The sequence below is a fragment of the Acanthochromis polyacanthus genome, chromosome 2 (assembly GCF_021347895.1).
Source record: "Acanthochromis polyacanthus isolate Apoly-LR-REF ecotype Palm Island chromosome 2, KAUST_Apoly_ChrSc, whole genome shotgun sequence".
Classification (NCBI taxonomy): domain Eukaryota; kingdom Metazoa; phylum Chordata; class Actinopteri; family Pomacentridae; genus Acanthochromis; species Acanthochromis polyacanthus.
In genome coordinates, this window is record NC_067114.1 from 30,268,883 (window position 1) to 30,288,478 (window position 19,596).

Genomic DNA, 19,596 nt, shown 5'->3' on the forward strand with positions numbered 1-19,596 from the left:
CCTCGTTTTTATTTTTATGAAGTTCTCTCTCTTTTTTAATCTGCACTGTGCGCATGCTTTTTACCCAAAAAGAGAAAAAGGAAGACAACATAAAACAAACACCATCGATCAAAAAACGAACTAAAACGACAATTAGAGTGTGTAAAAAAGAGACCCGACCTACTAAAACGGCATAAATAGGCAGTTTCATGTTGTTGGAAATTTCATTAATTGCTACGTCATCATCATCATCATCATCATCATCATCATCATCAATCATTGCCATAACAACAACAACATAGAAGTGAGAAGTACAGTAAAAAGTGCACCATCATCATCATTTTTAACTTAAAAACTATACAGCTGCCAAAGATAAAATTGTTAATGATAAACTTCTAACAATATAGAAATGTTTCCACGATAATTGTTCCACAAAGAAAGGAAGCTATCATTTTCTTTTTCTTTTTTTTTCTTTTAAACACTAGTGTAGACTATGTTTGTTGGATTGATTCACCCCCACCCTCGTCAATTTTTCTTTTTTTTTCCAGAGTTTCTGTTTATTTTTTTTCAGACAGAGGGGTGAGGCCTCTCCAGTCCGTCCAACTCGCCGTTTTTCTTTTTTTTTTGCGCATTTTGAAGACCCAAGTTCCCTTCCATGGATTGAAACAGTGGAGACAGCGGGGCAGTCCAATGGCCTCAGTTAAGACAAAAACAGTCCCCCTCCCCTCCCCCCCCACCCCCCACCCCCCTCACCCCATCCTGTCCAGCATTTACACTCACCCAAACCTCTCCCCTCATCCTGCTCCTTATTCTTTTTTCTTTATTTTCCATTTCGCCTCCCTACATCTGCTTATGGGTTTTCTCGCAGCAATCCTCGTTCACGGAGGCCTGTGACCCCGCCGTGCCCGCCACCGCCACCGTGCCTCCTCCTCCTCCTCCACCTCCTTCTCCATCGCCTCCTCCTCCGCCGCCTCCGCTGCCGCCGTCCCGCAACTCCTTCTCCCTCCTCTCCCTTTCCACCGCCTCCTGCTCGCTCTTGCTGCTCGGGAACTTGTCCTTGTTGTTCTCCTTCTTCCACTTCATGCGGCGGTTCTGGAACCAGATCTTCACCTGCCGCTCCGTCAGCGCCAGCGCGTGCGACACCTCGATGCGGCGTTTCCGGGTCAGGTACGGGTTGAACAGGAACTCCTTCTCCAGCTCCAGGGTCTGGTAGCGGCTGTAGGTCTGTCGGCCCCGCCTCCGACCCGCAGCTACTGGGGTGGAGGTGGGAGGGTGAGGATAGGGGGAGACAGAGGGGGAGGCATTATTAGAGGCAAAACTACATTCTTGCACATCAGCACACTTTACATAGTTTCAACTGATATGCAACTTAATCTGTAGGTTTTGTTTTATTCTCATTCATATTTTTACAGTTTATTGATTAGTCAAAGATATAATACACCAAATGGGACATCTTCCAATTGATTTTTGCTTATTTTAACCCTAAAATATTTAATTTACAGTGAAATCAAAGACAACATTCTTGTATCAAATGATCCACTGGTTGTCCCAGCACTGATGGAACATTTAGACTTAAAACGTTTTGGTTAGAATTAGAACTTCTGGTTTAGAGGATGTAGTTTTGGTAAATTGCCAATAAATTCCTTTGTTCCGTGATTGAACATTTGAATGTAAATTGCACATTGACCCCAAATAAACGCACATTTATAGAGTCTGACTTCAATAGGGTGTCCTTAATTAAAGGTGGTGAAGAAGTTTTAATTTCAGAGCATGCGCTGTGGATTCAAACACACTCCTTCAGTCCATCAGAAGCCCTCCCCATAGCTGCACCCATCATAAAGTCTCTTATATAACGCAGACAAACCTACTGAGCACTTCCAGAAGTGCACATAAATATTTGATGCTATAAATACATCGTAAACACTTAAAAGGGGGAAACTGATCCCGCACAGCAGAGTTCGGAGCTGGAAGATTAAGGAGTAGCTTCTTCTCACGACGAGCAAAGACTTTTAATTAGAAATGCTGAGATACAATGAAAAGCGCAGATAAGGAGGAATTATTTCTCCCTCTGATCATGTACTCCGCTGTAAAACGTCTACATACTAAATAAACACACACTTTCTGCGCACAAACATATCACCTGCGTTATACAAACCACGACAACACGCGCACAAGATAATATTTCCTATTGTTCCATCAAACCGGCTGATATTATCATTTTAAATCCCCTAAACTCCTCTGAATGAGACTGTGCAGAATGTGCGTAATCACATCTTTACGCTCCTAATAAACTACAAGTTGTTTTTGCAGAAAGTGGGCGACATGACGTATAAAATGACACATTTAAGCATGAAAGTCTGCCAGCACACTCCCCACGGTTTATACAAGGAGGACATTTGTGTAAGTGATTATATTTCCATAAAATGTTTGTCATCCTCAGATTATTGTGCTATAAAACCGGAGCGCTGCGCCATGGACAAAATATGCCAGTGACCGTAAAAGCTTTGAGTTAAAAAAAAAAAATCTGCTTCTTAATCACTGATCTGAAGGAAAACTCCGTTTTTTGCGTTTATTATTGTGAATTAATCTTTAAGCAACAGTGTAAGTGCCACCATTTTTATATTTCCTTTATTTCTTGAAGCGTCTTATCGCCAGGAGTTACTCTGAAGCTATCTGCGCACAGATCCACACACACAGACCCTGTTTCCAGGACAGTAAAGTTTCAGAATTAAATTAAAGCAGAGGGCCATGACTTTGATGGAAGCGCATTTAGTGTTATAATCACATAGAAGTCCAGTACTATCAGGCCTGGTCTCATTATGTTCTGCTCCAAAGCCTGCAGGTAAAGAGTGAAAACATCTTCTGGACCCATTATTCAGAGGAACCACAACTCCTGCAGGTCGGTTTCTAATTTTCACAAAGAGCAGTGACCCTCGTGGTCTCCTCAGATTTTCACAGCGTCAGTCTGAGCACAGAAAGCTGCTTTTTATGGCAAAGTAGTCGGCAGGAGAAGACAAGAGAGTCTTTATGGAAATGCGTGAACTTGTCAGTGCTGTGAACGTCGTGGATGTGTTATCTGTCACAGGGCTGGCGCCGTGATTTCGTGCTATAGGGACTGAAGGGAAGTGGGCGCCACATTCACTGCTGTCACCAGCCATGAATTAAAGGAAATGGAAAACACTTTCCTTGATAAAAAAAAAAAAGCCACAGACGCTTTGATCTGAATGGCTTTTGATTGGGCAACACGCACGGGGAATTCAACCCCCAACCTGTCTGTGCACGCTGTGTATATGCAGCTATTTTAGATTAATACGTGCAATTTTTTTATTATTTATTGGATGTTTTTCTGGGTTAGTGTCTTTTATGGAGTGGGGAAATGATACAAGCTTTGGGACTGTGAACATTTTAAGACCTATTACGTATGAAACCTTTGCAAAGCCAATTAAATAAGCACTAAACAAATGCACAGCAGTTGGCAGTTGACATTTGGAGGAAGGAGGTTTCCACTGGTGGCCAGAGAGAGCCGAGGCGAAAGGAACTAATGCCATTACAGACATACATTCATTCATCGGCCTAATCAGATTTCTATTCCCTTTTTTCCCCCTCCTGTTTAAGGTCGTACAGAGAAAATGATTTATCAAGACTCCCAACTACAGGGGTGAAGTCGTAAAACGGGCTCATATTCGCGAGTTTAGAGTCAAACTCGGATATTAAACCTCCTGCTTGGGGGCTCAGGAGTGTTTCCAGACATATTCAGAGAGCAGGAGCCCCTCCTTCGGTGAGGAGACTCTAACATAAAAGGTGTGGAGGAGGCGAGATCCCTCTTTATAATACAAATTATGAAATGTTCCCCCTCGTTAAAGGGAAATTTCCGAGCTAAACGTGGAGGACAGCCGCCTCGCCGCTGCGCTCCATCCTCCCGTTTCACCCACCGAAAGACACCTCCGCCTTTCCCCTGCTTTTATAACTAATAAATCCTCACACCAAGAAGCGATAATATCCCATCAAAGCCGCGCGCTGGCTTGTAGCTGCGTGCGCACACAGACCAGGCTCGGACCTTTAGCGGCTCAGCCTCACGGGCTCTGACAAGCCTGGTTTCCTGTTTTGACTCGACTTTTCAGCCCCCGGATGATCAGAGCTGCCTGCTCGCCGTTAAACCAGAGTATAGTGTTAGAAAACTATTCATCACGGGACTAATCACTGTCAGCGTCGGTAAAGAAGGACCGAAGCCCTCATGAAGTCGTTTCCCTCTGCGCCTGAGTGCGGCCGGTCGTATTTAAAACCGGGGATGATTTGGAAAAAGAGGGAGCTGTTACACACACAGGAGAGCAGGGAGACAACTGAAGTCAGGGAAAATATAACAGAGGCTTTAAAGATGTAAATTATGGGAGTTTACAAGCAGCACACACCGTGAAGACGCCAAACTGCAGGGAAAAGTTCATAAAGCTGTGCGTAAATACGAATTAGCCACTATTAGCCGCTCACTGTTGTCTTTAGCAGGGCGCGTAAAAGCTGTAAGGATGGAGGCAGGGAGAGAGGAGTTTTAAGAGGACCTGGGTTGCTTTTTAAAAAATTTATTATTTTTCTATTTTATGATTATAATCATGAAGCCACAAAGTCCTGTACAGGCCATAACCCGTCTGCAGCAGCACTTTAAAAATACAGCCGAGAACATAAGCAATAAAATAAAATCTCCCCCTCTCTCACTCTGTCTCTCTCTCTCTCTCTCTCTCTCACACACACACACACACACCAGCACAACACAAGAAATATGGGCTCAAACAAAATAGGCTACTATACATGCCAATCCATTCCCAGCTCTCTCTCTCTGTCTCCCTCTACGTCTCTCCAACACACAAAAATGCCTCCTTGCATAATCAGTCTTATTGTGGTGTTGCTTTAAGCCATCAATTACAAACCCGGCTTGCCTTTAAAGCAAATAATTGTTTTAAAAAATCACGTTTGTTTTATTCTACAGTGTGATTTATAATCCATTTCTGTTGAACGAATCCAACGTTGGCCGGCTGTTTGAGCTACAATCACAAAAAAACTAGATGTTCCCACAAAAGCAGCTTCACCCTGACACACACACACACACACACACACACACACACACACACACACACACACACACACACACACACACACACACACACACACACACACACACACACATCACTTGCAGGATGATTTTGATATTTCAGGCAGCGGATCAGACAGGTGTGAGAGTTAGGAGATCACGCACGCTGTGAAGCTGAGAAAATAGTCCCTTTACTGTCTCTAAACACACCAGCAGATATACACACACACCAGCAGATATACACACACATGCACTCTCGCCCTGCTGTGGAGAACCGGCCACCATGTATCCAAATAATCCCTGAGACCACAGACGAGTCGTAAAGGCCAAAAAAGAAGAAAAAAGCCGTAAAAGCTCAACCCGGGTCAGAGCCTCATGTCTGAAATGATTCTGTATGAGTGGAAACTACCTCCAACAACCACCCCCATCTGCCCCAAGCAGGGCTTCCCAGTGTGAGGGGGTTCTCATGGAGAGGTCTCAGAGGTTCCGTTCTCTCTCCTCTGCCTCCCCCCTTTTTCCACCGTCTCCAGCCTGTTCTCCTCTGAGCTTCTCTATGGCCGGGGTAATATAACCCTAAACTCATTCACAAGTTTTGGTGCTGCCAATAAAACCATAAACGTGCTTTTGTTTCCCGTTCTGAACTCTGGAAGCCCTAATTGCCCTCCCTAAATTGTCTCTTTTAGAGCCACTTTTCTAACTTTCCCCCCACTGTTTCCTTACATTTTCCTGCTGGAGGAGAAGCAGCAGCGTTTTGCTCCTCCGTGAACTCTCTCACCTTTCAGGGAGAAGATGTTTGGAAGAAGTCTAAAAGAGAAACAGAAAAACAGCCCCTGAAGCAGCCAGACTCTCCGCTGTCTCACCTTGCGGCCTCATCCAGGGGAAGAGCTGCGTCGGCGAGGGGCTCTGCTCGGTCCCCTCCGCGTCCTCGCCGCTGAGTCCCGGCGCGCCTCCCAGCTTACAGTCGCTGTACTGGACCAGATCCGCGTCCTGAGCCCCGAAAAGCGTCTGCCGCTGCAGGGCGTCGTATCCATAGAAGTTACCCGGCTCGCCGTGGCATGTGACCGCGCAGGGGCTCTGCTGGTACGGGTTGCTGGGCAGCGTGGAGGCGCTGTGGTGGTAGAAGTCCTGGATCTGCGGAGCATGCTGGAAGGTGGCGCCGGAGCCCGGGCCGTACACCACGGTGGGCCGGCTGCCGGCCAGGTCCTGCGCGAAGCCGCACTCGTAGTAGTTCGGGCGTAACGAGTCCCCGCTTTTATATTTGGAGAAGAGCGAGTTGACGAAATATGAACTCATCTTTTGTGTTGTTGTTTTTAGTTTGTGTTCGGCTCGGTAGAGTCAGAGTGGGGCTGCAGGAGGCGACCGGCGGCTTTCGGTTGTGTTTTTCTTTTTCTTTTTTCTGCTGCTTCTGTCGTGCGGTGTGAAGCAGAGACACACAGACAGAGGAGCGGAGGGGAGGGAGAGTGAGGCAGGTCTGCCGCCGGTTGTCGGTGACCGTTGTTGTGGTGTTTCCCCCCTCACGGCCACAACACGCCAGCCGGTCTCGGTGTGAGTAACGGTGACGGCAGCCGGCCAGAGCAGAAACCACCGCCACAACAACAACAACAACAATCACACCGATTCCATAAAATCTCCAGCGAGGAAGAAGAAAAAGAAGAAGAAGGAGAAGAAGAAGAAGAAGAGGGTGAAGCGGAGGAGGAGGAAGGGCTCGTGCGCATCACAATTCCGGTGTTCGCGCTGTAAGCGGGAGCCCTGTCGCGCTCTCAAACGGGTTTTCCGTGATTTACTCCTCTGCAAATGAGTTGTTTCATATTTTTTCTCCCTCTCTCTCTCCCTCTCTCTCTCTCCCCCACTGGCTCTCTCTCTTGCGCGCGCTCACTCTCCCTCTCTACTCTCCCCTCCCGGCTCCTCTGTGTGTGTGTGTGTGTGTGTGTGTGTGTGTGTGTGTGTCGGTTTCAGGGATAATTTGCATCTATTATCAGTTCTTCATCCCATTGGCTTTTCTAGACAAACGTGCACAAACTACTCGCGCACATTAACACGCACTAAGACTCTTTTTGCACTTTTCCCTTCGGTTTTTTGCGCCTGCGCACGCACGCACGCGCCTGTAAAGCCTATAGATGATAGTCGAGGAGCTCCGTGCGCCTGTGATAATGTAAAGGAAGTGAGAGAATGAGGAAGGAGAGAAGAAGAAGAGGAGGAGGGAGAAAAAAGAATAGGTGCATCATCAAGCAGGATTGGAGGGGGAGAAGGAAGGGGGGTTAATGAGAATTCTGCCGCTTTGCATCTGATCAAGTACACACACACACACACACACACACACACACACACACACACACACACACACAAACTAGTCTTCCAGCCAACCAACCAAAAGAAGAAGTGATGGATTTTTTTCTACTTTGAAGCTGAGATTGAGGTTGGTTGGTGATGGTGTGTGTGTGTGTGTGTGTGTGTGTGTGTGTGTGTGTGTGTGTGTGTGTGTGTGTGTGTGTGTGTGTGTGTGTGTTTGTGTGTGTGTGTGTGTGTGTGTGTCATTAATTGCTGCTTCTCATTTCTCTCCCTGAATCCTTAAAGTGAGAGCGCGTGGCTGCAATGAGAGCGAAGTGAATGAGGCCCGAAAATGTCAGAGAGCTCGGCAGAGAGAGGTTAACTCACACTGAGGAGAGAGGAGTGGAGGGTAGCGCGGCCCTAATTGGTATGGGTTTTAACAAGTACTTGCCTATAAATGTAATTGAGGTTTTAAAACCGGTTGTCGAGCCTTCCTTGCTTCCCTTCCATCCCTGACTGCTGCTTATGGACAGAAAATAAACGAGCTTCGACGCATGCTCTCTGATCATCGTATACTTTTATAAATTTGATCTCCATAAACATGTAAGGAGGACCGGGGAGGGTAATAGGCTGGGAGAAAGTGGCTGTAAACGCTTTAACAAACTATAAAAAGAGGGGCAGTGTTTGCTTGTTTACGTCCTCGCAGCAGAGAAACAAAAAACAAAAAACTAGGGGAGGTGGAGGGGGTTTACGACGCGCCCTTTACGCGACCGGAGGCCGTAAACGCCTCATCCTTACCCGTATTTAATTGTCATTTTCGCCTTGTTTTCCATACGGCCGTGGTCCATCCTGTCGGGCTGTGAGCTGAGGTGTAAGGAGCGCTATAACAAGAGATAAGTTGTGGAAAAGGTTAAGCTCAGCCTCGTAGAACAGCCAGGGCTCGTAAAAAGCAAGATGGCCTAAAGTGCAGAGATTATCCAGAAGAAGTAGAAGAGGGGAAAAATGCTGGAATCAATCAGATGCGAGGAAGTGGTGATGGAGTGGGTGCATGAACCTGTGCTGAGCCTAAATCACCAGTTCGTCCTCTGCTTCTGCTCATGTTGTTTGTTTGTTTCATTTCATCCGCTCTCATAATAAAAAATGCCATTATCCCAATTTAATTTATTTAGATTTTACAGCTCTGACACACGAGGCCCAAATGTTGCCAGCTCCAGAACTGAAATTACGCACGGCGTTGCGTTAAATCAGCTGATCTTCCAGCGGACTTTCTGAGGAGTAATTGCCGCAGTATTTTCCCGATTTATTACCCCAGAATATGATCTTATTGGAACTCCACCGCGCCGTGTTTTACACTTCCAATAAAGAGTTTGCTTATGAGATCTGTTGACTGTCTGCATGAATGTGGATGAAAAAAGAGCCACTATCTGTGATCAGTTTGCACGCTCCTGAACAAGTGTCCACGCACGTCTCCGGTTGTCAGACCACTAAAGCAGAGGAGCGTGAAGACTGCTAGGGCTCTGTCCTGCAGAATACACTCACAACAGGTCAGAGAGCTCCGTCCAGCCGGAAACATTTACCTTCACATTCACCGCAAACGCATTTGGAGCAAAAAAAAACTGGATTTCACTCCTCACGTCTTTCCTGCGTCAGATCTGTCCGCTGACACTGATTACATCTTAACTCTGCAGGGACTGTAGAGAATTGATTCGACTTGCATCACTAAGGGCCTCTTTGCATGTGCTTGTCACATTTTTACCTGAGATTAAAATGCTTCTGGCACTCATTACGCCCAAACGTCTCCAAGCACCAGCACCAGCCGCATACCAACCAGAGCCACACACTGAGTCAAGGTGCGTGCGTCCTTGCTGTAATTTTCTTTTTCTTTCTTGCACCGGGAAAAAAAATAAACATTTCCTGGCAGACTATACGTATCCTGCATGCCTATGGGTTATTATTTTCCAAGGCCTCAACCCTTCCTCTTTACTGGTCCGGTGTGAAAACGACCTGGAGCAGCTTCAGATGTCAGGATGTTCTACAGCAAAGTCAGAAAGTGTCCTAATCACCCCACTCCTTCTTAAAAACACCCCCTTTAAAATGCATTAAGAAGAGGAATAGGCCGAGTCTGCCCCCTTAAAGGAGCCTCTGAGTGTGCGCGTCCTCCACAGTGGCATCCAGAGCCAGAGGCCAGAGCTGCTTTATCGGTGGAGCAAGAGCGCCATCAAGCGGTCAGTGGCAGTAACCCTGGAAGGGGAGGAATCCGGCTTGTAATGTGGCTTTATGGTTCTATTAAGTCCGCACACATAAAGCTAAATAGACGGCTTTAAAATAAAACTGTGAGGTGTAATTGGAAGCCCGATGTGGGATTTGAGCGAGAAAGGGAGTGGAACGAAAACAGAGCTGTGACAGGGAATAAAAGGGGAAGAATCCAGTGAAAACATTTAACGCATTTAAAGATGTTTGCATTTTATCCCAACTACAGGGCAGTACAATCTGGTCTGTGTTTAAAATGATCCATAATGATAACTGCAAATGTTGAAGTAAAAGAGAAGGTGGACAGAGGAATGTCTTACTCCTGTATATTCTTTTTTATGTTTGGAAAAACCGACACATTTTGCTAAATTTGTAGGAATGAAAAATTAAAACAAAAAAACAAACACAAATAGCTGGAGATAAACTAAAATTCTAGCTGTAAAATGTTAGGTTGCCCCTCTTTTGTTGTAAGTTTTAGCTGAGATAACTGAAATAAAAATGCAAATACTGTAAAACCCGTTATTTTAAAAATGTAAACATCTACAGAAATTATATTGGAAAAAAAACATCGCGAGATTTGTTCAACAGCGCTCCACTTTTATTTAATACTTTATATCCTGTGTGTAATTCTATATCATTACCAGATCTGTAGGATTTATTTATCAGTTTGTTTATAACATTCTTACGCATAAACATAAACATACTAAATTTATATATCATAATATAAGAATTATATATTTTATATCAGGAATGTTCTATTTGTCCTTTATGCAGTATTTAATTAAGAAGCTGAACAATTAGGAACAAAATAGAGTGGTATTATTATAATACAAATAAATTATGAAAGTCCAACAATACGTAGCTTAGATTTTATTTCAAATAATTTATTTCCAAGATCATTATTTATTTTTTCTCGTTTTAAAATTAGTTTGTTGTTGTAGTTTTGTTTACGGTTGTGTTTAAAACATTTCTGAATATTTTTCACCTCTGCTTCCTTAAATTGTAAAATAAACAGAAATGAGTGAAGCTGCAGTGATGTGAAGTAAAAAGTGTCTGTTTCTCCTGCAGTGGAGCAGACAACCCCGTTTTATTACCGCAGATGATCGTTGCTTTTATGTTGTAGGGACCTGGTGTGTGTGTGTGTGTGTGTGTGTGTGTGTGTGTGTGTGTGTGTGTGTGTGTGTGTGTGTGTGTGTGTGTGTGTGTGTGTGTGTGTGTGTGTGTGTGTAAGCGGTTAAATTACAGGCTGTAAACAGACTGTAAAAAAGCGGTTGTTACTATTATCTGAAGAGACTTGCAGCCCCACAATCCTCACTTTCACCTCTGTGGAGACATGAACCCACATTACGCAGCGCCACGGTGAGAACTCTGGAAATAGCGCGAGATTAAAACCAAAACGATAACACACGCGATGTTATAATAAGAAAATAATGAGTGCAGATTAAAGCTATTCCTACAGAGGGTTCAACATCATGTGGATGTTCCTCTTCCCCCTCCTCTTGCCCCCTCCCCCGCTGTGCAGGGCAAACCCAGGGGTCCAGCCGTGCCCTCAAGGCCGGAAAAGGAGCCTGAGACCCGGCCACGACACCTCCTGTCTGCCGGCCTGCTGTCTGCGTGTGTTTGGGGTGTTTGAGTTTATGGCCCCGGCTGTAAGGATGCATCTGAGATAGACAAAGGGGAGGTCGGATAGGACACACACACACACACACACACACACACACACACACACACACACACACACACACACACACGGGCTGCAAAATACCCCCATAGAGCCAAACGGCTACAAAACCATAAAACTCCCAAAGCTGAAAAGAAAAGCAGCAGGAGGAGGAGGAGGAAGCTCTTCCAGGAGCTGCTGGATTTTTATTCCAGATCTCCTCACACATCCAGGCCTGTCCCTCCGCTCCAGCGCCTCTCTGAAGCCCACAAAGTCTCATATCTGGGAGCTTATTGGAGCCTTTGCACTAACATTTGCCCTCCTCTCCCTGTGCCTTCAGCTAATATCAGTCCATTTATAACCTCCAAATAAATTATCAAGCGGGGGGATTTGAAACTTTTTCCTCTAATAGGCCTATTTCCTCTCTCTGTGTGGCTCTCCTCGCTCCCCTCTTCTCCTTCTCTCGGTGTGTTTGCTTTACAGCCGTTTAGTTCTTAACCTTCAGAAATTTATACGCTATAAACTTTTATTGCCGTCATATTCTTTTATTGCGCCGCACTGCATTGGATCCTCGTTCTCTCTCCTCTTCTTCCTCTTCTTCCTCTTCTTCTTCGCTCTCTCCTCTTCTTTTTTTGCGTCTTCTCTCCTCTTTGCTGTTTTTACGACAGTCGGCGGCGGCTCCTTCAAGCTCATCCGCTCACCGCATCCCTCACCACCCCCCCTCCACCTCCTCCAAACCCCCGGCTCTTCTTCTTTTTTTATTTTTGTGCCCGTGCGCTCCAGACCCCCGGTGCGCGCAGCAGCACATCCTGCTCCTCTCGTGCTGTTTGTTTCCGCGTTTGAAAATAGGAAATGTGCAAAACAACTGACGTGAGAAAAAACAGAAGAGAAAGAAGAAGAGAAAGAAGAAGAAGGAGAGAAAGCTGCCAGAGCTTTATTGGTCCGACGGGAGAAGTGATCAGATTTTTGCGCTCCCACAACAAAATAAACTAAAAGAAATGAAAGAAAGCCTGACGGGCTGCTCTGACCGACCCAGTCCACTGGTGGTTTTACAATTACAGAAGAAATAAATGCAGGAAGCCTCATCCTTCCTGTGAAGCTCCAACGGGCGGCTCGCTGCAAGAAATCAAACCAGACTGAGATGTGCTGGGATTTCTGGGACAAATGGACTGCTGAGGAATGCAGACGGTGTGAATCATTTGGAGGGAAAAAGAAAGAAAACGGAGCGATGGACTTCTTTAAGGGTTCAGGTGATCCAACAGAGGAGAGACTGAAGCCAAACAGAGAATATGGACTGTCTGTTACTGTGGAGATTTTAGTTTAGAACTTTAGTAGGGAATAATGGCTGCAAATGATTTATTTTCAAATATTTTTGTCTGTTTTTCATTGTATTATTCCTGTTCTTATATTCTTTTTTTAAATTAATGATTAATATTTTACCAGTGGAATTAATTAATTAATATTTATTTGTAAATAATACTTGTAAAATCAGTCCTTGCTGTATTATATAGTGGTACTGAATAATAATTTTTATTTATCATGAAATACTGTAAATGTATTTTGATGGAAGGAATTATGGAGCTGAGATTGTTATTTCTGGATTATTATTATTTTAAAATTGTGTATTTATTTGTCTTGGAATTTGTATTTTTTTTCTCTCCCAGAAAACAAAATTAAAAAAAGGTAAAAAAAAAAAAAAAAAAAAAAAAAACATCTCATAAGCGTCACATTTTGCTTTTCTGTTGAGAAGAAAGATGGAATATAGTTGAAAGTTTAAAAAAAACACTAGTAGGTCAGTTACTGAGTCAATATTTATTATTTGTGTTAATATTAATAATATATATTTTAATAATAATGTTTTTATTATTGTTATATTTCCATGATAATAACAATAACATGAATTATTTTCCCTCTGTACCAGTCCAGCTGTTTTCTCTGCTCTGTTTGATGTTATTCTTCTTTTTTGTTTTTCGTTCCAGAAGCAGCTGTGCCATGTGCGCGCTGCCATCATTCGTGTATTTGATGTTATTATTATTATTATTATTTTTCCGTGGAACATGTGCGCAGCAGCAGCAGCGTTTGGCTCCTGGTCCAACTGTTAATGAGTCCAGAATGGCTGATGCGATCTGATCCATACAGCCGTTTGGATCAGCGGGACCATAACTCTCTTTGAGAAAATTTATGAATATGAATGATATTCCTCTGCTGCCTGATGAATTATAGAAGCTGTGCGGTGTAAAACAGCTCATTCAGAGCGGGGGACAGGGGAGAGCTGCTCTGGGCCTGCTGGGCTCCAGCATCCAGCCAGAGCGAAGCCGCTTATTATCTGTAGACTCTTTTAATATGAGAGGATAAAGTGAAGACATATTGGATTGGACACGTTCACCAGGGCTGAAATATGAATTTTTGCCAGCAGCAGCAGCAGCAGCAGCACGTGGTTTGTCTTGTGCAGTCCATTTAGTTTCTGAAAATATCACTGAAATGATGAGGTCTGCACAGCTAAATCACCGCACAATGAGCCGCTGTGGAGGAGAGCTGGAGCTGGTTCAGGGTGCTCTGGGTGGTTCAGGGTGCTCTGGGTGGCTTCAGAGGGCTCTGGGTGACATTTAGGTGACAGTTTCAGCAGCAGAACCACAACTGACTCCAGACCAGTGGGCTACACACTGTTGGAATTAGAACCGATTGAATATAAATGACTATATTCTAATTTAGGATCTTGTTAAAATCTGGAGGATTTTATTTATGTAGATAAGCAATAAATAGGAAACATTCCAGCCTGACTTCCTGTTGAAAACATGTCTCCGCTGCTGTTAAACATCTTATTTGTGAGCTCAGAGCAGTGATCTGTCTCCACTTACTGCTGCTTGCTGTTACTTAAACCTCCTGTTGTCTTCATTTAAGAGCACCGAAAAATATTGTTTCCTTGTCAGAAAAAAATCCAAAAATTCAGCAAAAAATTCCCCAAGTTTCTGAGAATTTGCAAAAACCTTCAGGAAGAAAATTAAAAATTTCCTTTAAAATAAAAAAACGAATTTGACAAGAAATTCTTGTAAATATTTTCAAAGAAATGAGTAAAACAATCTTCCAAAAAAAATCCTGATAATATGTAAAATGACTCCCCCCCCCCCCCACACACACACACACACATTTTCAAACTTTGAATTTGAAAAAAAAAAATACTGGTGTGACGAGATCTCGCGAGATTAAATCATGACGATATTTCTATTTTAAGTGAGAAGCTGTCTCGCGGGCACAGGGCAGAAGCCTATCAGACTATGTAAACATCTATTTGTGACCTGTGGGGGCACTAATGAGCCTTTGCTGCGTCTCGTCTGCCAAAAACTGACAAAAAGAAGGAGAAGGAAAACAGCAGTAGCCAGAATGACGTTGGAGTCTGAAATCACCAATGAAGATGCCCCCGCCACATTTAAATCGTTTGTGTGGCAGCATTTTGGGTACCCAGTGGAGATAATAAACGGCACCCGAGTGACGGACAAGACACGGACAATATGTGAGCAGTGTAAGAAAATAATGCCGTACACCCCAGCTAACACGAGCACTATGCTAAGACACAACAGAACTAGCACAGCTGGCTAAAATCACCTGCACCTGTGATGAAAGCAGCTAAAGGCCGGACAACACTGACTGACGCCTTTGCACCTGAACTTCCACACTCAAGCGCCATGGCAATAACGAGAGAAATCGGCGTTTTCATTGCAGCTGATATGAGGCCGTTTTCTGTGGTGGAAAACCCGGGATTTCGGAGACTCCTCCTTACACTGGAACCGAAGTACACCATTCCATCAGGTAAGCATTTTACACGCACAGTGGTCCCGAACCTTTATAAACAGTCACAGACTCAAGTTTGCAGTTTTTTGCACTCTGTATTGACATAGTACTTTGGTTGCAGTTTTGCGCATATTGTTTGCACAATAAAAAAGAAATATTTATTTTTATTTGTGGAAAGAAGGTCAGCAGTTAAAAGCTCATGCTTCAGTCATGCATAGATGTGAGCTACAAAACATTTTAAAATGCCCATGCATCTTTTTGTGACTGTCAAATAAAAACACTCTTTGTCCAGTTATGTATTTTGTCATTTTAGATTTCTTAAAGTAATGTGAAAATATCGTCTGGTTAATATCGTGCATCGTCTTGTGAGCTGAGTGTATCGTCACACCCCTAACAAAAAATACCTTCAGGAAGAAAATTCTAATAATTCCTTAAAAATTTACCTTAAAAATGCCCAAATTTGACAAGAAGATTCTTGTAAATGTTTTCAAAAAATGAGTAAAAATCTTCCAAAAAAAATCCTAAAAAATCTGAAGTGATATTTTTTCCATGTTTTCAACCTTTAAATTTGCAAAACCTTCAACAAGAAAATGTCAATAATTCCTTAAAAGTTTACCTTAAAAGTTTTAAAAATCCATCAAATTCTTGCAGATATATTTAAAAAAATAGTAAAAATCGTCCAAAAAATCCTAAAAATATTTAAAATTATTAAATTTAAACCTTCTAATATTTTCTTTCAGAACATTCACAAAAAAAATCAACCAAAAGAGAAGGTGGTTTCTGCTGTAAATGTTGTTGCTTTCACTCCACCTACTGCTCCGGTCCATTAACTACCCCTCACTTCACCCACAGCAGCAGCTCTGCTCGGCCCCCTCCTTCAGATGTGACCATGATGTCTCCCCGGTGGAGCTCAAACACATCCTTGTATTAACCTGATGTGTGTGTTGTAGCGTGAGGCTCCAGCTCTTAGATTTACTGTGCCATGTGTCACCACAAACCCTGCACCCCGCCCCCCCCCCCCCCCCCCCCGCCCCCCCCACAGCCTGCAGTCCTGCCCTGGGACCGAGGCGGGCTGCAGGAGAGCTTCTGGATTTAATGAAGCTCCGACCCTCCTAGACCTCGCAGAAGTATCACAATCACCGTCGAGTCCACAGATGGTTTATGGGATGTCTTTGTTGGGGCCCAGGCCTAAATATGCTCCCATCCTGAGGCCTCATTGGCTGGTGCAGGATGGAGCTCACACTTTGTTCACCAGTTCTCACCAAAGCTGCTTCCACTGATCCTGCCACAGTTGGATAACAGCCTCACAGGCCACATTTAGCTTCTAGAAAACACAGTTCTATAAAATAATCAACATTTATCACACTGTTAAGGAGCCATAAACAGATCTAGAAGATATTTTTAGTGAGTCAGAGTCTGTGTCAACAGAAATGACGTGTAAGTGAAGTCTGAGCAGTTGATTTGCAGACATTCTTACTGTTTATATATTTGCCAACCACTCTAACTCCTATATTCATAACTGAAAAAATGCAGTGAATGCATCAGAGAGTTATAATGACACAGTCTGACTTGAGCTTTAGGATTTATTCTCGTGTTTTTCTGTGGTAAATGACTGTAAGCTCTCACAGCAGATGTAACTGTTGACAGATACATGAATATAAGTCAAAGAAGTGCCTCATATCTTCTAACAGCTACAGTATGTGGTGTTTAGGTGTATTCTAAATAAGTACTGCCTGCAGAGAAAAGGGAGAATTATGGGACCAGCTTTAACTCCTTCACACGACTGAATTAAGTTAACAAGTAAAATGACTGGCCTCAATCACTTAAATCCTCTAAAATAAACAGTTTGTGTTGCTGCAGCTTCATTTACAGGGAAGTCAGCTCCGTTTAAAGGACAACAAGTTGGCTGAATCCACAGAAGTAACCTGCCTAATAATCTAATTTATTTGTAGCTGTACTTTACTTGAAATCCAGCAGTGCACTTCATTTATTTGTTCTTATCCTGTTAATTAAATTAATTCATTTCGAGCCTTGCACTCATTTTGCACATAAGAGCTGTTAACCTAAATCCACCTGAGTAAACTGGACCTAGCTGTGTGTTCTGAAGTGAAAGAGAAGCAGAAACCAGAGACGTGTGGAGGAAGCGTGTGGACTGGATGTTTCAGAAGAAGCAGAACATTTACATTTGTCTGCTGTGCTTTAATTATTTAAATCCGTTTGGGCAGCCTAATGCTAGCTAACGGCAGCAGGGGCAGTTAGCTGCCATGTTGTTCACATTAAAGCTTCTAACTCCACCTCCAGCCTAATTTACCGAGCCAATCTGAACCAATTTAAAATGCTAATTTTATGCAGTGTTTAAAAATTAAAGAGTCATGGCAAACACAAGACACACATGTAAGAGAGCACAACACGCGTGTGATAAACGTCCATGCAGCCCGCACTGCTGCACTCTGAGACCCTTAGTGAAATTTAAAATGTTAATTCAAACATGAAGCTTCACCTTTTGTTGTACATCCACAGCTTCTTATTATACCTGAGCACCAAACACCAACCAGCATTTTTACCAAACTAAAAGGTTTTGTGTCTTCATGCTGAAGCTGTTAGCCTTTAATCTGACTAAAATCTGGATTATATGATTTCATTTGCCTCCACCAGCGCTGCTCTTTGCTTATGGTGCTCAGAAGGGCATTTGGTGAAAGAAAAAGTAATCTTTCAAAGCTAGTCAGCCTTTATTCTGCTTGTTTTATTGATCTACTCCAGTTAGTTCCTAAATCCTGCAGACTGAACTGTTCACTGACATCAGACTCATTTATTTTACTTCAAACTGGAGTGTGTGATTCTGCAGCTTGTTCCAGATTTACCATCCTTCTCACTTCCCTCTCTCCCCTCCCCCTCACTGCCAACTTTACTGTGCACAAACACGACTGTGCACGAGCTCAGATGTGCACAGGACACGCTGGAAAAGAGCCACTCCGTTTGTTCTGAGTCGGGGTGGTCTGGGTTATATTTTATCTACACACTCTGAGGAGATGTTCTCTGGATTTAACCAAACGTTCATTGGATTAGATTTGCTGACTCTATCTTTAAGATGAAACAGAAAGCACCAGTTAACTTCATTTGCCATTTTTATGTTGGAACTAATGAACAAAGTCACCTGATAATTACCTCCGCCAGGAGGTTATGTAATCACCGGAGTTTGTTTGTCTGGCTGTGTGTGTGTGTGTGTGTGTGTGTGTGTGTGTGTGTGTCTGCTTGTCTGTTAACAGCATAACTCAAAAAGTCATGGATGGATTTTCACCAAATTTTTACAGGATGTCCGGAAGAGCACAAGTAAGAATCGATTAGATTTTGGAGGCGATCCGAATCACCGTCTGGATCCAGGAATTTTTTGAATGTTGAAGGACAATTGGCCGCCAGGCCATCTCTCAATTGTCCTTCGACCTTCAAAAAATTCCTGGATCCAGACGGTGATTCGGATCGCCTCCAAAATCTAATCGATTCTTACTTGTGCTCTTCCGGACATCCTGTAAAAATTTGGTGAAAATCCATCCATGACTTTTTGAGTTATGCTGTTAACAGACAAGCAGACACACACACACACACACACACACACACACACACACACACACACACACACACACACACACACACACACACACACAGACAAACGGCATGGCGGAGGTATGCGCTGTCCGAGTGCCTTTCTAGTTATTTATTACAGTTTAAAAAATGACACATGAAGTAAATGTATTTTTTTAAGACAGCGGGTTTTCTAGATTTACAAAAATGTAGCTCATCTTTGGAGATTTTAAATTTTAGAACTGAATTTTAGCCTAATTCTAATTTTTTTTACTCGATATCCCTTTAATTTACACAGTTTCTTTTATTAATTGACTGCAAAGCTCAACAACAGAAGAAACTACATGAACTTTCTTTAATTCTTGAACTCTCCCTTTAGCAGCAGTCTTCCTCTCACTACACTCAGTGCTTCTGCTGATTTTAGCATCTTGGAGAAGTTGTCAGAGCTCCTCTTGCCTCCCTCTCTTCATGTAATCCCACACTGGCTCCATGATGCTGGGGTCTGTGTGGGGGCCACATCATCTGCAGGCCTCCTCCTCCTTATTGTTTGTTCTTTATGACTCAGGCTGGATGTGTGGCCTCCTTGTCCTGCTGCAGAATGAATCCTCAGCCCGTCAGATTCCTCTCTGATGCTGCTCTATGACTTCTAAAGTGCCTTAAACATTTGCAGTGTATCTGAACATATCTGGAGATTTATTTGGCGACTAAGCAAGTGTTGAAGTGGGGTGGAGCTGCTATGAGGGAATTTAGATCCATGACCTCAGTATTTATAAAATCTGGGCTATGCTGCTGCTCATAACCACAATTACCAACTCGCAGAGCAATTGTTGAACATCAAACACTCTGACTTACTTCATACAGTATTTGTTAAATAACACACTGCACTGCTTTGGTGTAAACTGTAGAAGCAGGGGCACTTCCTGAAGTTTCCATTCCACTTTATTTGCACTAACAGCAAAAAAAGGACAACTTTTACTACTTCTGCAACTTC

The 19,596-nt window shown here is 43.4% G+C and overlaps 1 protein-coding gene across 2 annotated transcripts; it reads right to left on the minus strand.

Moving 5' to 3' along the window:
- Positions 1-738: 738 nt before the first annotated feature.
- Positions 739-7,205, minus strand: hoxb8a (homeobox B8a). 2 transcript variants are annotated; one of them, XM_022195940.2, is made up of 2 exons: positions 5,920-7,205; positions 739-1,229 (listed from the first exon to the last, which is right to left on the minus strand). In XM_022195940.2, exons 1-2 carry the CDS (start codon positions 6,350-6,352, stop codon positions 820-822), a joined length of 843 nt encoding a protein of 280 aa, XP_022051632.1. In that variant the 5' UTR covers positions 6,353-7,205; the 3' UTR covers positions 739-819. The 2 variants fall into 2 exon arrangements, with proteins under 2 accessions (XP_022051632.1, XP_022051630.1); XM_022195938.2 differs by having other exon boundaries at positions 739-1,232.
- Between the last annotated feature and the right edge of the window lie 12,391 nt (positions 7,206-19,596).

What these genes read in the sequence shown, in the direction of transcription:
- hoxb8a (XM_022195938.2), bottom strand. Translation starts at nt 6,352, where the DNA reads ATGAGTTCATATTTCGTCAACTCGCTCTTCTCCAAATATAAAAGCGGG. An exon ending in CCCCTGGATGAGGCCGCAAG is followed by an intron (nt 1,233 to 5,919) that starts GTGAGACAGCGG and finishes CCTCCACCCCAG; the next exon opens with TAGCTGCGGGTCGGAGGCGG.